At 27.5% G+C, this 20,683-nt stretch overlaps 2 protein-coding genes across 3 annotated transcripts in view; one reads left to right on the top strand and one right to left on the bottom strand.

The window, feature by feature from the left end:
* Positions 1-7,074, bottom strand: part of LOC113555688 — a 62,108-nt gene extending 55,034 nt beyond the window's left edge. For both annotated transcript variants that reach the window (XM_026960197.1, XM_026960198.1), the window contains exon 1: positions 6,705-7,074. The gene's annotated coding sequence lies outside the window, so the exon portion shown is untranslated. The remainder of the gene's footprint in view (positions 1-6,704) is intronic.
* A 2,238-nt stretch (positions 7,075-9,312) lies between these two features.
* Positions 9,313-20,683, top strand: part of LOC113556549 (tolloid-like protein 1) — a 50,876-nt gene continuing 39,505 nt past the window's right edge. Inside the window, exons 1-3 of the mRNA XM_026961570.1 lie at positions 9,313-9,602; positions 10,456-10,683; positions 19,716-20,001. Coding sequence (XP_026817371.1) covers positions 10,530-10,683; positions 19,716-20,001 — 440 coding nt within the window. The 5' untranslated portion in view covers positions 9,313-9,602; positions 10,456-10,529. The remainder of the gene's footprint in view (positions 9,603-10,455; positions 10,684-19,715; positions 20,002-20,683) is intronic.

Here is a 20,683-nt window from a genome sequence, read left to right as displayed (position 1 = left end):
TCAGGGGGGTTGAACCCCTAAAAACCCCCTTATATACGCGCCACTGTAAATTAGTTTCGTTATTTTGTGGTAATGGTTTTAGTAGGTCACTTACTAAACTCGATTTTCGATCGGTAGGTCACATACTAAACGAATACCGAGTAAATTTACCTATTAGAAAACATAAAGTTAAAAACATCATCAGTGTGTACGATGATATGACGTACGCAAATACCTTTTAAAAATATTGGATATATCGTAAAGCATATGTTTTTCCAGTAGACAAATTGCTTTAGTAGTGAATTTGCCTAGTCATTCGAGTAAAATAAAAACATATAGATATATGGCGGAAAACTGTTTAAATGGTAAATGTAATATTATTTTAACTATTATTACCTACAATTTAAGTATACCTATAGTTAAGCAAATAATAATATCTCGGAGAATGCATTATTTACTCATATTATAGAGATAATCATATTTTCTATTGTATATGTATGCAGTAATATACCTATTATATAATATTATGTTATTATTGTTATTACCCAGCTTTTTATTTGGGTATATTACAGCCATAAAATGATAGTGGTTAATAAAGAAAAAAAAACTCGGAAAACACTCATAGATGATAATTCAAGAAATATTCAGTTTTAAGTGCACTGTCCTTGTATATTATAATTTATAATATATGTATTTTTACAAAATAAACATCAAGTAAATAATATTTCTTTTATAATAAGGTTGGTTTTAAGATTGTAGACAAACGTTAATTTAAGTCATTCGATGAAATAAATTCAGAAAAATGTTTTACGGCATTGCAGTTATTATCATAGGTAATATTGCTTACACTAAATTGCACGAGTCCGGAGTCGTATATAAGCCGATAAAACCGTAACAAGATAACCAATGTCAATCCGCTTAAACCGAATAAATCTACTATACGTTATATACGGTTAAAATCGTAAATAGGTCATCGTATATAATGCAAATTTAAGAAGAAAAAATCCGTTATTTTCTCGCTTACCTTTCTCGATTTTAATATAGTATACTTATGATTATAATTATTCATACAATAATATGTTTATTAAGTTTAAAATTATTTATTTACGTATATACATACAAATATAAATATAACTTTATTTAAAAGTAGATAAAATGCTATGTAACACCCTATTTTTACCCTATGGATTTATGTTTAAAAATATTTTCACAAAAAATCGTAGAGAAAACAGTTTCATAAAAGCTGTTATTAAATAATACCCACCGAATTCATGGTTTTGGTAACATTAGCGAGCACTAAAATTGTTAATAATTTCGATTACAATTTTCTATATCTACAACCATTTTATTACCTTAATAAATAATACAGTTAACAGCGGTTCTCTTCACATTAAGCAATATGTTTCACAAAAAATAAAATAAACAAATGAATAGTAATAACGTCTATCCAACGGATTAATTGTTTTTAATGTTAGAACATGTTGGTATTTATATATAATTCAAAAGTCAAATCTAAAATAAATAAATTCAATTTAATGGCATGTATTAGATATATTTATATCTCGATAAATATATATAATACATATATAGGTATATAAAAATTTATATATATTAATCACTGCGGACAGTGGCACAAATGCCCTACGGGGACACTACTCGGCATCAAATATCAATACACAATTGATTTAAAATAAAATATACCTGTCTATAATGACGAATCACTATATTTGATTGATATAGATTTTAGGTTATGAGTTTTTGTCAGCGCTATATTTCAAATTCAAACATATGAAGACGTGATATATGGATAAAGAACTGCAGATGTTATACACTATAACAGATCTATAGTAATGTTCAATGGATAGCAACTCTATGATTGCTGCATATTATATAATGAACCTACAACCTACTGCACGAGTTTATAAAATTAACCCGAGGTCCCTACAGATTGATTGGATTTGGCACTTGATTGTTTGGTTTCAATATTTGTGTTTGCGGTCTCTTTCGCCAAGACTAATATATTTTATATTTCACTAAACTCACTGCAATAAGAAACGTAAAAACAGGTAGGGTATTTACATATACAACCCATGGGTTGTAGGCTCCAGGGGTTAAACGTGTTCGAAGAGTTAGGTTCGACAAATTATAATCCACTGTTATTGTGATGCACTTGGGATTCGAGCAATGGCAATAGAAAACTACAAAGGTGTTCAGTGACGTCCAAGAAATTATTTTAAAATTAAATAGTTATTTAATAGTCAACCTAAGATGTGTACCCTTAAACAATATCTGCCTTGAAATCGAAGAAATATATCACATAATTAGACTCATCGGATACTTGTATACCTTACATCAGGTAAACCTTTTTGGGGTTAAGTGCCAAATTTTCCCAATCAAGGTTTTGAAAATTTTTCACGTGCCCAAAGGAAATTCATTTTTCTAGAGATAAAAATAAAGATACCGATTTATTATAGGTACATTATTTTATTAAGTAAGAATATATTTTTTTGGTAATTATTATTTTTTAAATGTATATAATTTGTTTCTTTGAATTTCTTTTAACAATTTAATTAAAACTTTATAAATACCATTATTTTTAATAATTGCAATTATTACACGTGCCATTGACATTTGATCAACGTGCCATCTTTGGCACGCGTGCCACAGGTTCGCCACCCCTGCTATATATTATATTTAATACTAAATACATATCATTCTTGGTTGTAGGACACTTTGCACAGTCACCCAGAAAAAATGAAAACCGCGGACAGTTTGTACTATTTCAGGTAAAAAAAAATGTTGAGAAATGAAATGTTAGACATAAGTATTTGTTATTACAAAACACAGGTAATTAACAATGTTAACATACATACATAATAATAATAATATAATTCAGGGCTAGGATTTGTATGCAATAAACAATTGTAAAATATGCATTTCTTTTTTAGAACCATTAGTAAGAAAATATGCATTTTATTTATCAAAATATGCAATAATATGCATTTAAATTTTTATAAGATAAACACAAAAATATTTATTTATTGAAATACATCAGTGATTGGCTGTTAGTCTTAATAAAATAATATTGAGAAATAAAATAAAATAATTTAGAAATAAAATGTATAATTCACATTCAATAATTAATGGAAATATTTTTAATTTTATGTTTGAAAAATTGGAAAATTGATGTTTGACAAAAAAAAAACCAAGTTTTATACTTTAATCAGCAGGGCTAGAATTAAATACGAAATATCAATATTAAATTATAAATATTAATATTATATTATTAATATACTATAAAACATGAATTTTTCGCAATAATATTCTTTTATTCAATATATGCAATAATATGCATTTTATCAAAAACATGCAAAATAAAAATACCACCATTTACATACAGTACAAAAAGTCCGCGATCGAATTTTACTAATTTATTATCACCGTATAAAGTGTCCGCGATGTGCAACTCAAACAATAGATAGTACACAAACTGTCCGTTTATTATAATTCTTGGATAGTCATTCATTTAATAAAATATCACATACTGCAAAAAATAGTGAAAAATAAAACAAAATAGACTTTTAAAGTTGTGTTTAAGAACTCGTTTAGTATTTTTCTTACAACCTTTGTCATTTACTTGAACTTTACGCCTCTACTATCCTTGTTTGCATCATCCGTCACGAAAATATTAGCCACCCATTGAACACTTCACTTTCCAAGAGATAACTTAACTAACGACTCAACACTAGCGTGGACGGAATTCGTCTTTGTGTAGCATACATCAAAAATATTATAAATTACTAAGTTTTTACTGTGACCACAGTATGTACAATGTACACTGTACGTACACATAATATTACCTACTTCTATATCGTAAGCGATATTTCGTAACGTCATTGAGACACGCCATTTATCAACATGCTGCCGTAAAACGTTTTAAATAAATAAATCCTATGATAAACAACCGTTAAGTACTCGTAACTCCTTTAATATTATTGTCCAATATTTCAATACAACATTGAATGCAAATGTTTTAGATTAATATACCGTTTTAATTCACTATAATTTATAAATATATAATATACCTATGTTTAGTATATTATATATTATTTAATAATAAATGGTTTTTTAATTGTTTACTTGCGAAGTACATTTTCCCGGAACACAATTGTAATATCCAAATAGGTCAAGAATAGAAGGGTTGCCGCCAAAAACAAACAAAATGGATTTTTATTATTTTGAAAAAACATCTATAGTTAATACCTCCTACTATAAAAGACTTACAATGTTTGTCATTTGTACTTTATTCGTGAACAGAATTCGGTTGTTCGGTAAATAGAACAGAGCCTTGAGTCATGTCGAATTAGATAAATTACCTATTACCCACTCGTGACTTGTGCCGTCCAAACGGTTACGATTTGCTTACGGAGAGAACGTTTTATGTCCGACGGTAATAGGTATATACGAATTTTTATGGTAGCTATAATAAGGATTTCAAATATCAAACATAATAATCAACAGTTTAGATAGGTACTGTTATAAATATTTTCAAAGAGTTATTTGCGTAAACAGACAGTAGGAATTATATTAATGTGTATCCGAATTTGTTTCTAATTTTACATATTGTAATTTTTGTATTAATTTTATTATATTTAGTATATATACACGGGAAAAGCCAAAATGACAATATAATCAACACTTAAATGAGTAGCTTTAATTTTAATCTTAGCAATAACTTTGGTCACTTTTACTTGCCATGGTTCAGCTAGATGGTTATGAGGCGTTGTAACCAAAGGTTCAGTTTTAAAAATTGAAGTTCACAGGATAGCATTTTATATATAGTGATAAAAATATTATATTATATTTTGGCAGACAGTGATCATATCATTTGTATACATTTTTCTCAATAATAATTTTTTTTGTCCATTTTTAATCACCAAACACAAACTAAAATATTGGACGGTGACTGTCGCAATGCCCGCATAATATATTTATTAGATCAAAATAATGTTACTAAATTACATATTGAAAAATAATCTTTAATATTTTAATTTTTACAATTTACTTTTGAATAATTGTATTACAATAATTCTCTACGTCATATTGCATAGAATGTATCTCACTATATTTTGCTTAAATTATTATTAAATCTTAAATAATCAAAAAAATTGGGAGAGCTAAACCTCCTAAGTTCCTCTTAGTTGCACTAATGATACTGATTCTTTGATTATATTATCATTTTGGATTTTTTTCCAGGGATTCATAAATATTTATATATACGTACCTATGTTAAATTATAACGTATTAAAATAATATTAAAAAAAATATTTAGTTAAATTTTTGAAAATGAAATATTTCACGTCCCAGTTTCGTATTATACGCGTTTTATCATACTCATGAATTATAAATTATAATCGGTAAAGTGTGAACTATAAAGTATAAAGTGTAAATTAACATAGTACACCCATATATATATTATAATATATTAATGTATTACATTGTTTAACATTTTTCATAGCAAAATGTACGTTATAAATTAATATTTGTCTTTGTTTTAAAATTATTTTAATATTTTGTTAATAATTAATATACTACATGTGATACATGCATATTTTTCGTTAAACATATTAATATCCTCGACATCCATTATTCTAAATTCGTATTTCGACTATTTCGTAATGTGATCAAACGTTTAATTATATTTTTACTCGTATATAAAGTTCGTTACATACCGCTAACATTTTCTACACAGAGATATTTCGAACGTTCATTGATAGATTGTTCTTCACAAAATAATAATAATAATAATAATACCTTCGTGTTTGAAGATAATATAAGATAATATAAAATATTTCAATACCATAGAATAGGTAGTCTTTGATTTCAAATTTTATTATTGTTATCTCTGTTACACTGCAAATAGATTTTCCATAGATTTATAATTAAAATACCTAACCTTTATGCATGAGCTAAACATTTAAAGCGTATGTTTAACACTAAATAAACTCAAAATTGTAGCTAACGAACTTTTATATATTACATTGTATTTAAATATACATCATAATAATTATATCATGTAAATCACCGGGTATTCAGTTGCAATATTTCAAGGTCAACAAAATGTTAAATGTATCTTGTGTGCAGATAGTAAGAACAGTCTATGAAACAATGATACACATAATTATATAAAAAAATATTAATACCATGAGTCAATGGAAACCGTAATTCACATGTCGTTAAAATTCTCGATAATCAATTATTCTTAGAGTTGGAGAAAACTTAACTATCATTATATTCAACAACGGATTTTGTCATGCGTGGGGAGACGAAGGGCAGCTTACGATCGTTATGTGCTCACTATTTCGGTGGGTAAAATTTTGTTGAAAACGAAAATGATACGTGAATTGTTAACATTGACACTTGATGGTAAATAAATAATAATGGAATAAATTATAATAAATACTATATTGTCTATACTAGCTATGTTGGTAAGAACTATAATGTAACCTAAACACAGGTCAGTGTAATATGCGCACAATGGTATCTTTGGGATATTTTTATGCCGGAAAAGTCTCAATTAGATAGTTAGTTCCAACTTATGTCAAACATTTATTTTAAATTCACATTCATAAATTGTATATTACATATTATTAAATATAAATTCGTTGGATGCGACAAAATAATTTCAACGTTGGTATGCAATTCCGTTTTTCTTTATTTCTTACCTTTACCGTGAGAATTTTTCCGGTCTCACTCCTGTACTTCGATTCAAATTCGGTCGTTGGCCGACCGCTGCGACTGAACTGCTTCCATGAAAACGAAGAATCTTCAGTAGCCGAATTCCGGTACTCCTTGTATGCCGTGGAGACGAAGAACCTTTTTTCACAGTTTCTTTTGCGCCGGCTCACGCGATTATTGAAGTTGGAAAACGATTAAAACGGTATAAAATAAATAAATTCAACGATAGGCACACATTGCCGAATTGCTTACGTTACAATATAATATTCGTTAAAGGTACGTTTAACCGAACAACAAAACCAGACCGACGAACTGATTATAAGACGTTCGTCAACCTGCCGCCACCGTCGCCGCACGTTTACCTCTCGTCTCCACCAGTCCACAACGGGAACCACAACTGACCGGCCCAACAACCACTACCACCACCACCAGCCACCACCACCACCACCAACACCACGGTATTCACCTTGGCCGTAACCGCAGTTACTGCGGCCGCCGAATCCCCACTACTGTGACCAGTGATCCTAGTATTTTCCGTGTGTGCGCGCGCGCGTTCGTGTGACTTGTGTGTGAATGTTTATTGTGTGGTGTGTGAAGTGTTTGAATCGTGTGCGACTGCACACGCCGAACGTGTAGTGCGTATCCACGTGTGTTGACTGTTTTACTGTATGACGTTGTGCATGGTTGTCGCCGTCTTCTGACAATTCAAAATAATTTATAAAAAATAATGAGAGATTTTCCACTTCACTTTTGTGTCTTCAAGAAAACAATATTATTATTGGACACTTGATATTTCCAGTAGTAAAACAGAATAAGACAATAATTATTACAGGTGCATTATGGGTACCTAGCGGCCGACGTATTGTCGATTCGATCGTTTTCGTTTTACGCGTATAGATCGCGTGCACAGCGTTCTTCTCTCTCGCGCGCGAACGCTTTCTCTCACTCGGCCGTCAACAGCAAATATATACCGGAAACCGGTCCACTCGGATACCTGGTACTTGGTAGGAGTGTACCTGTGCGGACAACACTACTGAGATTATATTATTCTATCATTTTGATGTTTGTGTGTGTGCAATAATAATAATAATAATAAAAATCTTTAACCCACACTACCGCCAGTCGGACGACCCCACACAGCCAGAGCACCACCACATGTACAATTGAAATGCCGTTTCTAAGAATTATTCGACTACACGCGTCAGGTTTCTGCAATGGCGAAAGGCCAAGGACGTGTGCTTTGCAACTACGTTATCGTTCGTACCGTGCATTTCTTTCCTTTTTGTTCTCACCACCCCCGCGCACACGCCTCGACAATGTTCGGGATAATTACAACGACAAACAACACTACCACCGCCACTGCAATTTATGTTCCAGTTTTTACGCCTATCCCAATGTAGGCGATTTCAAAATACGATTTATCGCCGCGTGTTCTTTCTCGTAAGATTCTATACCTACGTATATTATCCTGCGTGTATACGATACCTATCCGATGACCGACGTCGATTTTGTACAAAAGAGAAAAAAATATAATAAGAAGTCCTAGAGGCAGATATTATAATATTAAGGTAAGCGAGATTGAAGAACAAAATTCATAACGTGGAAATTACGATTTAGCATTGTCTTGGCTATGATGGGATCGTCTAACAACGTGCGCGCTATTGGTATACGAAATCGTAGCGAGGGAAGTGTGATGACTAAGTGTAAAAAGGGTGCATTGCAAATCGTTGTTTATTAAAAACGAAATTATTATAAATGACGTCATAATATTATGTTGCCGGATCCGGATGATATGTGCGAAAAATATATTATGTCAAAACAAAACCATTAAAACTAGGTGGTGGGTTGCATCGAATATTAGATCTTTTGTCATACGCGTTTGATAGATATCACGATATATTGGAACCTATTACGTTAATTCGAATTGTCATTTCTGTTTCCTGTTGTATGCAACGTTATGAACATTTTTATATGTATAAATATAGTTATCATGACCATTATTATTTTTAATTGAATTCTTATTAAAACATAAGAATAAAATAATATTATATTGTCTATTATTTGATAAACAAGTTTATAATTTTTTTTCGTACACAATTGTGTACCTTTCTACTTAGTTAATATTAAGCAATACTATAAATAATAACATTTTAATTTATAATAGGGATTTTTTATTTTTTAGCACCATTATTATGTTTATTTTCCCGATAAAATTCGGCATAAACGAAAACATTAATATGCATCGACGGCAGATTTTATAGCTGTTATTGTTATTATTATTACAGTCTGATCGATTTTAGGATTTATCAACGTTAGACTGACATTTGTCATTTAGCCATATAATAATATTAATAATAATAATAATAATAGCAATATTGGCTATCATTTAAATTACACATTGGGCAAAGAATAATAAACTATTTCATTTATAATACAAAGCGATACGGCGTGTAGCGGCGATATAGGAGACGTGTGATAGGCATGTCAATATTTATGGTACACGGCGTCGGCGGCGGCGAACGCAGGAGATTGATACAGTGAAAGAGGGTGGATAAAAATTGGTCATATAGGTACGGGCGCATCGCGTCTCGCGGGAGCTCTTTAGTAGTAACTGTAGAAGTACTCGTGCCGGGCGTAGTACGTACTGCGTCGTTCCGTAGGCGCGCGAGCCGGTCGTTTCGTGTTCGTGTTCGTATTATAATATTATAATTTATAAATGATACTGAAATATTATATCGTCGTGTGTGATAATAATAATAAATACAATTTTAATCTACAGTATTGTCGTATTACATTTTTTTTTCGTCGTGTTTATGCGTATACCGCAAATATTCAATAAAATTATTTTTTTATTCGTCCGAAAACCTCGTACAACAAATACAGCTGTAAGTACCTACCGGCTACTATATCATAAATTATAGTAGTAATAATTTATTTATTTATTTTCTGTCAGATGTCTTTCGATTGTTAACCTAGGTTCTAAGTATATACTTTTTAATAGTTACCCTTTTATCAACGAACGAAATTAAAATATTCTTGTTTTTAAATTAACCGATTTTTACTAAATGACAGAACATTAAAAAGAAAAAAAACGATAGCTATATTTGTATATTAAATTAAATCTGTCATGCTATCTTTCGAAATTATTTACGTCTCAATATTACGTCTAATCAGTACCTATCACCCTAATGTTGTCTTAGATAAAACTCATTATTTTCTTAGTTTCTTACACATTTTTATAAACGATTTCAGAAAATTAAACAGATAACGATCAAATAATGAAAAATATATTCAGTGGTATTATTTTATTGAATCGTAATAGAGGCACATGGTTGTAATAATTAAAAAATATTATCTAGTTCCATTGACAGACATTTTTGAATAAGAATCGCATCGATATTGCTGTTAATCAACATTCAACTCTAAATACCGTTTTTCTCGTGTCCAAAACGTCCGTGGACTTTGTGATATAGGTACACACGAGGAAGAGAAACGAGGCCACGCTATATTTTCTGAATAATAAAATAAAATATATAACACACTACACTCGTGATAAGAGTCGTTAATTTGTGATGATTATATTATTATGCTTGATGCGCGCGTAGGTATAGAAAATAGTTTGTTATCAGTATTATTTTAATAAATAGGCACATTTGCTATACTAAAAAGTAAATATTATTATAAATCAACTACCTATATACGTATATAGGCGATATTATATTATATTTTCTCATACAGGATAACATGCAGATAACGATCGTCGTCGAGCAGTGTTGAGCACTACCCAGGAGGGACGGCACTCAAGAGTCGCTATGGAGGCGGCCGGAGGGTTCCTCTTGTTTATCCGCGTCTTGGCGGGATTATGGCTTACAGCCGATTGTTCTAAGTTCACCGCCGATGAACTGCTTTGCTCGATTTACCCGAAAAAAATATCTAATGATGTCGATTTAGACCCCTGCAAAGCCGGTAAGTAACGATGTCAAAAAAAAAAAGGAATGAAAGAAAAGAAATAGCTTATATTAGCTTATGTATATATGTATACGTCCCAAGGGGTCTGTGTAGATTTGGTGTACACTGTTTGGGGTGCCGTTTGACACGTTTTTCTTATGGACGCGCCCGAGGGGCGGTAATTCTTTGTCATTTGCAGTTTTATAATAGCTATATTATAGGTATAGGATGGGGTTTTTCAAAGTGTTCAAAGACAGGTCAGAAGAACTCCGTTTAGGTGGACTTAGGGATAAAGTAAAAAGAAAAATAATTGTTGAATGACATTCTTCTTTCATCTAGATAATTGGCATAGTACTCGTATTTGCCGCTGGACTTTAGTCGTTAAAATATGTAATGTCGATGAACTCTATATTATAGTAAGGCTTGTGTATGTGATATTCCATTGAATAATATTTCGTTTGTTATAGTGATATTATTATTATTGATAATTTTATTTTCGAGTAGAAAAGTACATGGTATCTTCATCCAGCGCACATAAGTGAGATATTTTCATTATGAATCATAGTTTATAATAAAAATAAAAATTAAAAATTTCAGATTGCAATATAAAAATAGATCCTCAAAAAAAAAGTGAAATGCTTATCTTAAAATATATATTTGACCATACTTACGAATTATAACTTATAATACTTTGTTTATATCATTATCATATTAAACCTGCTTGTCTTGTAGGTACTACAATATTATACAGTATTAATATACCATAACTATTATTAATATAAAATTAATTAAAATACTTTGTAATTAGGACATGCCCATTTTTTCTAATATAAATGAATAACTCACATTCATAATCGAAAATAATATAATAAACCTTTGGAATTCGCATTTCTTTCAAACTCAGTCATTAACAGTTTTTTAAATCAATAATCCTCAGTTATTAGAATTCATTTTTTCTATTAAATATTTTATGTAAAATTATTTTTCTTTTATAAATTCTATAGATATTTTAAACCTTTTAAAGTAGCTACTTCCATTTAAACTATAATATTCTTAATGTTGATTATTTCATACTATACTAACATAGTAATATAGTATTATGGTATTTGGAATTCATTAGAATAATGTGCAGTAAGTAGAGGTTACATGTTATTTGAATTGAAGCGAGATGTCAATTTATCTTGTATATAGATTTTTTTCAGTTTACATTATCTGTTGTACTTAAATACAAATTATATATGCTCGAGTGTACCTACGTTCTAATATTTTGATATGAAAACTAGACTGCAGGCTTATAATACAGCTGTATCTATTACTTTATCTAAAATACATACAATAAAATATAATTTTGGCAAGACGACCTTCGTTAACATAAAATCCTTCGATATTATATTTTTCTTTGTCACTTATTTTTTATAGATGAATTACATTTTCTATTTCTTAATAGATAGGTATATTGAATAAACATTAATTTAAACTTTATGAAAAGTCATAATAATGTTTGTACAGAAAATATATTTTAAAATTTGGTTCTTAATTAAAATTTGATAATATGTCATTCACATAAAATATAGATTAATTTAAATTGCTTTAGTTCTAAATTAATTTAATTTGAACCTTGTAATGTGATTTGTTTGTGTACAATAATAATACTAATTTATTAAAAATATATAATATGTTCAAATTAAAGAAGTATAACTATTACTAATATTTATTCTGCGATTTAGCTAATTTTGTAAACAGTTAGTGAACATCCCTAAATTAAAAATATCATTGTTAAAACATATTTTACGAAATTCTAAATTAAAATAAGTTTAGGTACTTACATACTTTATCTTATTATAAACTATAGTATTATATTTTTTTACACATTTTTTACACACTCAGTTCATTAATTCAACTAATTTATAAACACATAATATTATTGCGTTAGAATATTATATTTATTATTTAAAAAGAATAAGCTAGCCAATTTTTTTATGTGCCTCAAAAATGTAAAATTTTTTATTATAACTTTTTACTCAATAAAAGAATAAGAAATTAAGAAATATCTGGTGAGATTATATTTAGTTCAAGTGACAAATAGTTATGATACACTAGTGACTAGTACATACAAACATACACTCTAATATCATATAATTTAATATAAATAATAAAATATAAAAAAAAATTAAATAAATTGAAGATAAAATAGGCTTAAATTAGTTTCATTAATAACTATATTATTCTATATAATATATAATTAGCATTTAGCAGAAAAAACAGTAATTAAAAATAGTTTTACGTGTGTACTAACACGTCGAGGTCATTTTATAGTTATAATAAACATATTATATAGTATTAATTACTATATTATGAAGTTATGACCTGTTCTTCGCAAAATGTAGTGAAGATTGTTTTTAGTCTGGCCTTTCCTCGGGACTTATTATAGAAAAATTGTATTGATATAATACTGTACCTAATTCCGTTTAATATTTATCATTAAGTGATAGTTCTAAAATATATCTCCACAATAATTGATGTCTTACTGTGAACAGTTACTGTTTAGTCTGTATGCACATATTATATTCTTTATACTGTAATAAAACATCTAAACATGTTATAATATGGCATACATTGAACTGTGTAAATAATAATTTATACATTACATTTTCATTACAATTGAATTGCTAACACATCATACTAGAAATTATTATAAGAGTTAACTAATAAAATAATAACTATATTTTTAGAAATTTTAAATTGTAATATTTATAACGTACTTACTAATAATTCACTTAAAAATTAAAATATTGTAAGACCTCATTGTAAAACACAGATAATGTTTTTACCTTTATGTTTGATAATAGGTCAATTCACTCTATTATTAAAGGTTAATACACAAAATTGAAACTGTAGAATATAAATTTGCTGTTATACGTTTATTAGACTAAGGTAACACATGTAGGTGTGGCGTCCACTTAATATTTAATAATATTATAACACGTGTACCTATTTAATGGAACATCTAACTTCAGATAATAATATATTATATTTATATACTTAAGTATATTAAAATAGAATATAAATATTATCATTCGTAATTAATATCCATTTAGATTATCAAAAGTACACATTGTATTATTGTAAAGATGTAATAATATTATTAAAGTACCTAATGAATTATAAATATTCAATAAAATAATAAAAAAAATATTTCATATCAAATAAATTTAGAATAATATATTTCCACAATTTTTTTTTATACTAAATTCAAGAACTATTTCTGTATTTTTTTTTTTTAATTTATATTTAAGTATAAAATATTTGAGAAAAACGATTTGTTTAAATATTTTTTGGTAATCCAGAATTTATACTTAGGTAGTTTGAACATTAAACATTCAATTCATTTTTATCGATTTTAAAATATTTATAATAATATAATTAACATTTATCAGTATAAAAATACCTATTTAATTAATTATATTATATTTTAATTTTACATATATTGAGGTAATATCGAATTGTACTATCTAATAAGAAATAGATTTTATTTTATTTTGATTTTATAATAAATTAAAAATGTACTTTAAAAAATCAAATATGCACATGATAACCGGTTTTTGTGGTGCAAAGCATATTTTATACAAACAACTTAAGTCATCACAGGTATACTTACCGTGTTATACTTAAATATGTATATAAATAAAAGTTCGGCTACATGCCTATACATATCGTTTTGGTAATATCGCCAAAATTTTAACAATTAATAAACATTCTTTGGTGATTAAATTCACCTAAAAGTTAGCTGTATACATATGCGTGATATTCCTTATTGGTTATTGCTTATTATAATATACACGTACAAATTATAATTAAATTTTTGACTCCTACACTTCAATTTGTTATACTATTAGGATGGGAGTAACGTTGAATATAGCTCACAGGGAAATTGACTTGGATTTAAATTTGCACGCTTTGTACCTACACTAATCTTATATATTGACTCATCGTTGATAATCAACTATTAAGGTATATATTAAACTAAATATACGAATAAGATATTACGATTACGGTAATTATTTTTTATTATTTATTACTTACAACTTATTAGTTTTTACCATTATTACAATAAATAAATAAATAATTCGAACATCGCCATGAGTCAATTATGTCTACCAGTTAATGGTATAGAATTTTACACATACCCTATTCCGTTAAAGCCTACGGCAGTAGTCTTAACTCTTTCGGGGGTTGAACTTCTTCGAATTTAATGCAAATGAAACAGACTTATTATAATTCCGCCCACCGCTTTGAGGCATCTTTGAGGATGACTGTTAACGTGTAACTTGGTGAACGAACATAACGAGGGTATATAATGCGATTTCAGTTATATTAATAGGTTTCGTTAACGAAAGTTGAGATATTTCAATCAAAATATTACGCACACAACCGGATAAGTGAAAAAATTAGGCTTGTATCGTGCAAATTTTCTTGAATTAACGATAAATTATTATATTATTTTCCCGATCCAAATATCATAGACGTTATTTATTTTGTTTTTATTTCCATCGTTTCCAAATAGCAAGTATACCTATATCATAGGTTACTTACCTATCTAGTATCTATCCAATTGCTTATAGGATGCCACACATACGCTACCGAGGAATCGCTGTACCGTATAATTATTAATTATAACACACTATAAACCGCACGCATTTTCGAATTTTTTTTTTTTTTGATCATACGAATTTTAAAAAGAGTTGTATTACATGTATATTACACGTAGTATATATATATATAACTATAGTATGTATATATAATTTATTCGTATTGTTTATATTGAGGTTATTATATACTATATAGGTACTTTAATAAGTAATTACGCAGTGTGCGTACTGTATTGAAGATATATCTCATTATTATCATTATTATTATTAATTTTTTTTATACACTGTTTAACACTTAAACTTATTATAAGAAACGTTATTTAAAAAATGGATTTGAATGTCTTGCAAGCGAAAGTCCTATTTTATCGTTATACCTACACTTATGATAATTAGATTTACGCGTATAACTGGTGTTATTGTGTTAATAATAATATGTACTCTTAAATAGAGTTCATTAATTGTCATATATGTTTTGGTATTTTTTGAAAAACGAGCAATATTATAGTTATTACTTTTAATAGTAATTTATATTGTCTTTAACGCGTTTTAAAAAAAAAATAATAATCATCATCAACCATTCCACCCGAAACAATGAATTTAATATAACGATATACTATACATCATATAATTAGACTATAGTTATTAGTTAATGATACAATAGTTAGTACTTAGTTTACCTTCATATTTATATTATATTGTATGATAGCAAGAATAATCGAAAGTACTCGTTTTATACATTCAATGTAATATTAAAAACTCATTAAGAATTGATAGTAAAATTTTACCAAAAAAGAACATCTGAACTAATTTTTCGTTGGTTTGGTTTTCTTGAAATTTATAATATATAAATAACGGAGGCTGAAACGTGTTTCTAAACTTGTTTAAAACGCGCACACTAAAGTCTTCTAATCCGTATTATACTTAACGCTCACCGTACGGTTAGATTGTGTAATATACAAACTATAAAGTATATAATGTGCAGGGTCAATCGAAACAACACTGATCACATTGTTAGTTATTGTTACGCAAATCAGTTTTTCGTTCTTGACTGATGTACCTACCAACCTACTACCTATATAGAACGTATATAAGTTCAATAATATACAAACGATTTATATTCAAGAATTTTATACAATACTCGTGAAGTGGTTAATAAGGGACGTATTTATCACGTAAATTAATGATATTATTATCTATTCTTAATCCAAGCATTAGGAAAAAGAGCACGCTCCGTCTACAATAAGGTACCTACTGAAAGAAGTCAGTAAAATGATTTCGCGTGCGCTATAGACTGCAGAGTGTTGTAATATATATATAGGAATTAGGAATTATCATTAAGATTCTTCGGATAAATTAGTTATAAATCACTCCAGCTAGCTGTCGGTATATTATTATGTATTTATAATATATAGAAACAATATATCAATTGCAACGACATAAATATATACAACTATAGGTAGTCACGCGATATGAAGAATACAACGGCGCGTATATAATATATAACTTATATTTTGTGTTATGTATAGAGACATAACGATTAAGTTCCTCGAGGCGTTATATTAATTTTAATAGCATTTAAAATAAGCGAATATCAAACTATTAAGACTAGATTAAAAAACTATTTTATTAACATTGGGTTGGGTTTATATATATGTTAAAAATATTTTACCGGAATTTCTAGTCTGCATTATCGAAGTATTAAACAAATTCCAGATCGTAATCCGGAATTTGCTTTGAACACTTAGTATATTATACTGGATTATGCTGAAAATCTGAAGACACAAAATTAATTTTTTTCTAAGTGGGCATTATTATAAAATCTCACTATTTATTAATTTTTCAAAAATCTATAAATTATATTTTGACTAGTAAAAGTAAATTACTATCCTGTTTTAAATAATTATAAAATAAATATTTTATAAGTTTACGATGATCGTATAATTGGTTTCACAATTAGAGAATCTAATGGACTGTGGATTGAAACTTGAAACTATAAATAGATATAATAAGTGTATACATAATCATGATGATAATATTTATTTTTAACTGTTTTTAAATTCTGAATAGAGCAATGAATGTATCGATCTTACATCGATGTATGTTTTTTTTTATTTTTGTATATGTCATCGCCTTTTGGGGCTGTAAAAATGCTTTGATTTTCAATTTTGGAAGTAGTTTCTGGTATAAAATTGGATATAGATGGTACTTCGGTTATTAATTTAACAGTATCTTTTTAATAATCGATAAAAACAAAAAATACCTACTAGTAAAATAAAGGGAAAAAAGGAATTTTTACGCTGAATCAGTTTTTGACCAAATTGGTTTCTTTATTTTATAATAATTTAAAAAGAAATAACTTAAATTATAACACAAATTGTTCCTATTACAATTTTCTATATTGAATATATATTCAATATATATATTGACCCTCTTCGAGTTATTTACAAACAGCTTAAAATTTTTTCCATAAATGTTAATAATAAAAAAAATTTCCACAGGCAAATGTAAACGAGGCTTGCGGTTACCTTTTTTGTTGTAAACTCGGCCAGGAAATTTAAGATAATAAAAAAGGTCGGTTGTAAACTCGGCCCGATAATTTTGACACTTCACTTTCACAAATTTCGGTGAGTGAATACGTCGAACACATGTAATTTTACATAAAAAAGTATATTTATATTATAACCTTACATTATTATACTACCTACAATTTTACTTGTATTTTTACACTTAAAATTTTACATTAATACAATTTACTTATATTTTTTGTACTGAATACTCAAATTAAATCCAACATAAAATATTTTATATATTACATTTTTACAAAATTTTATACCATGAATAATAATTTGAAAATGAAAAAAATTTAGGAGGATTATGAAAATAGGCTCCTCGTGGTTTCCTCTGGGTAATTCTAAATAGTTCTCAAAAATATAAGAAAATTATGTTTATTTTTATTCGGGCTGACTTTAAAACTAAATCATTTTTACCTGAAAAAAATACAGGCCGAGTTTACAATAGACCTTTTGAACATATTTTTTCCTCGGGCCAAGTTTACAATTGCCCATTTCCGCTTTATCGAAAATCTTAAACAGTTATATAGTTCCCAGATGAGTTGTTTTTATATTTATATAAAAATATTAAGTTTGTATTTGAAACTCGTCAAAATTGCAAAAAATTGCAAACTATTATATAGTTAGTAATTCATAAACATTTTTCTTTTAATATCTAACATTTGAAAATTCAATTCAAGATTTCTCATTAGTAGTTTATACCAAAAAATCTAAAAAAAATATGTATACCTACACAATTATTTTTTATAAAAATTTGGACGACATTGCATATTTAAACGATAATGCTAATTATTTTGTTATTATTCAAAAACATGGAAAGTTAAAACCTTTACGTATATTATAAATTTTATTATACACCATGACATTTTTAAAATATTTAGTTTTAATTTTCATATAATTTTAAAATATTACCAATTTATATTATTTAATTATCAATACCAATTGATTCAAAAGTTAATAACAATAATGTAATATGGTATAAATATATAAATTATTTTAATAGTTAAATATTGACACAATTAGTATAATATTTTCAAAAAATTAAATTAACCTACTGTAATACTAAAAGTAAAATAAATTACTTTAATAGCTATATTAAAATGATATCATGAAGTATTAGTACTTATAGTAATATAGGTTGACAGACCTTCTTCCCTCAGAATCGTTTTTCGTGTATGATAATATGATATATGTATAATTGAATTCACATCAATTACAGTAATTCTCTCGATACCTAGTACTTACATTACACTGCAGACCGATACCAACTTGCCTAACTTTTTTGTTTGATTGTGTAGCTCGATTTGTTTTCTAACGTATCACTATTATTTATTTTATTGTAACATTAAAATATTTAATTAGAACAACTAAATATATATATAAATATATAGACATGATGCACTATGCAGTACTTAAATGAATTTATGAATAGTTAATACATCACATTCTGAATATTCGATAAGTTTATACTAAGTTTATGTTGAATAATTTTCAATTCAATGTCAAATAGGTACCTATAAATTCTATCCACGTAGAATAACAAAATTCGTATACTTATATTTTAAAATCGAAAAAATAATATTTCAGTGTGCTTCTTTGCTGTTTTTTTTTACGGTACTTTTTTTTTTATTACATTATTTTGTTGAATGTTTCTAATTTATTATAGTCTCTAATTAACTATTTAGTATTTAAAATACAAATCAAAAATAAAATTATTTAGATGTCCAAGTTGTAATTTGTAGATAGTCTAGATAAAATAAAGTATTAAAACTATATTTAAAAACTATTTTCATTTTCATTTAACATATAATTAATAAACATTTTTTTTCAGGTAATTTTATGGGCGATATAGCCGTACCTGATGTAGAGTACAGTAACAAAAAAGAAAAAGACAGACAAGTTTATGCAGAAAAAGTAGAAAAATACAAAAAAGAAATAAATGAAGGGCTACAAATTGAAGAAGAGGGTATAGTACAAGGGATGAGTAAGTCAATTGATGTAGCACAGATCAAGATAAGACACAGACACAACAATAGGACAAGGAAGAACCACTTAAATAAGAGGAAAAACAACGATCATCGGGATAAAACAACAGTTCTTGATAACTCTTTAAGCAGGTATGTATATAGATAAGGGATTTTTGTTATATTTTATACATTATGGATAATAATTTTATGAAAAAAATAATAATTTATTAGATAATACGCCAAATCAATCGTTAAAATGATGAACTTAAAAATTTAATTAATAACACATTTAAACAAAATTTAAAAGAGGAATCTGTCCTTGATTTTTTATAATATATAGTTTGCATACCCCATATTTTTTCACTCAGAGGATTTACTAACTCAGTGCTCATCTGTAAGGTCGTATGTATTTAAACTGGTGAACCTATTTTAAATCTGTATTTGCTAATACTATAGTATAAAAAAATTAAGTGTAAATTCAGATCCATTTACCCAAACTCTGTTAAAATGTTAAAAATAAATGTTCTCACTGCTTACATTTCCTTGTATTTTTCTTTTCACGAAAATCATTGAGAAATTTCATTTCTTATGTACCATGTGTCTAATTTACAATATAAATCGATACCATATTTCAGAGCGGTATTTCAACTAATAATCTATTTTGTAGTTGCACATTTGTATGATTTTTTAAATGTTTGAATATTTAATTAGTTTATTTTATAAATATTAAAGTATTAGTTGATATTTTGAATGTTGGTATAGTTTTTAATTTATTTGTCAATGTTTTGTTTAATTTTTAATTAATTTATGACGTACTTACATAATATAATTA

The sequence above is a fragment of the Rhopalosiphum maidis genome, chromosome 4 (assembly GCF_003676215.2).
Source record: "Rhopalosiphum maidis isolate BTI-1 chromosome 4, ASM367621v3, whole genome shotgun sequence".
Taxonomy (NCBI): domain Eukaryota; kingdom Metazoa; phylum Arthropoda; class Insecta; order Hemiptera; family Aphididae; genus Rhopalosiphum; species Rhopalosiphum maidis.
This window is presented reverse-complemented; position numbering and strand designations above follow the sequence as displayed.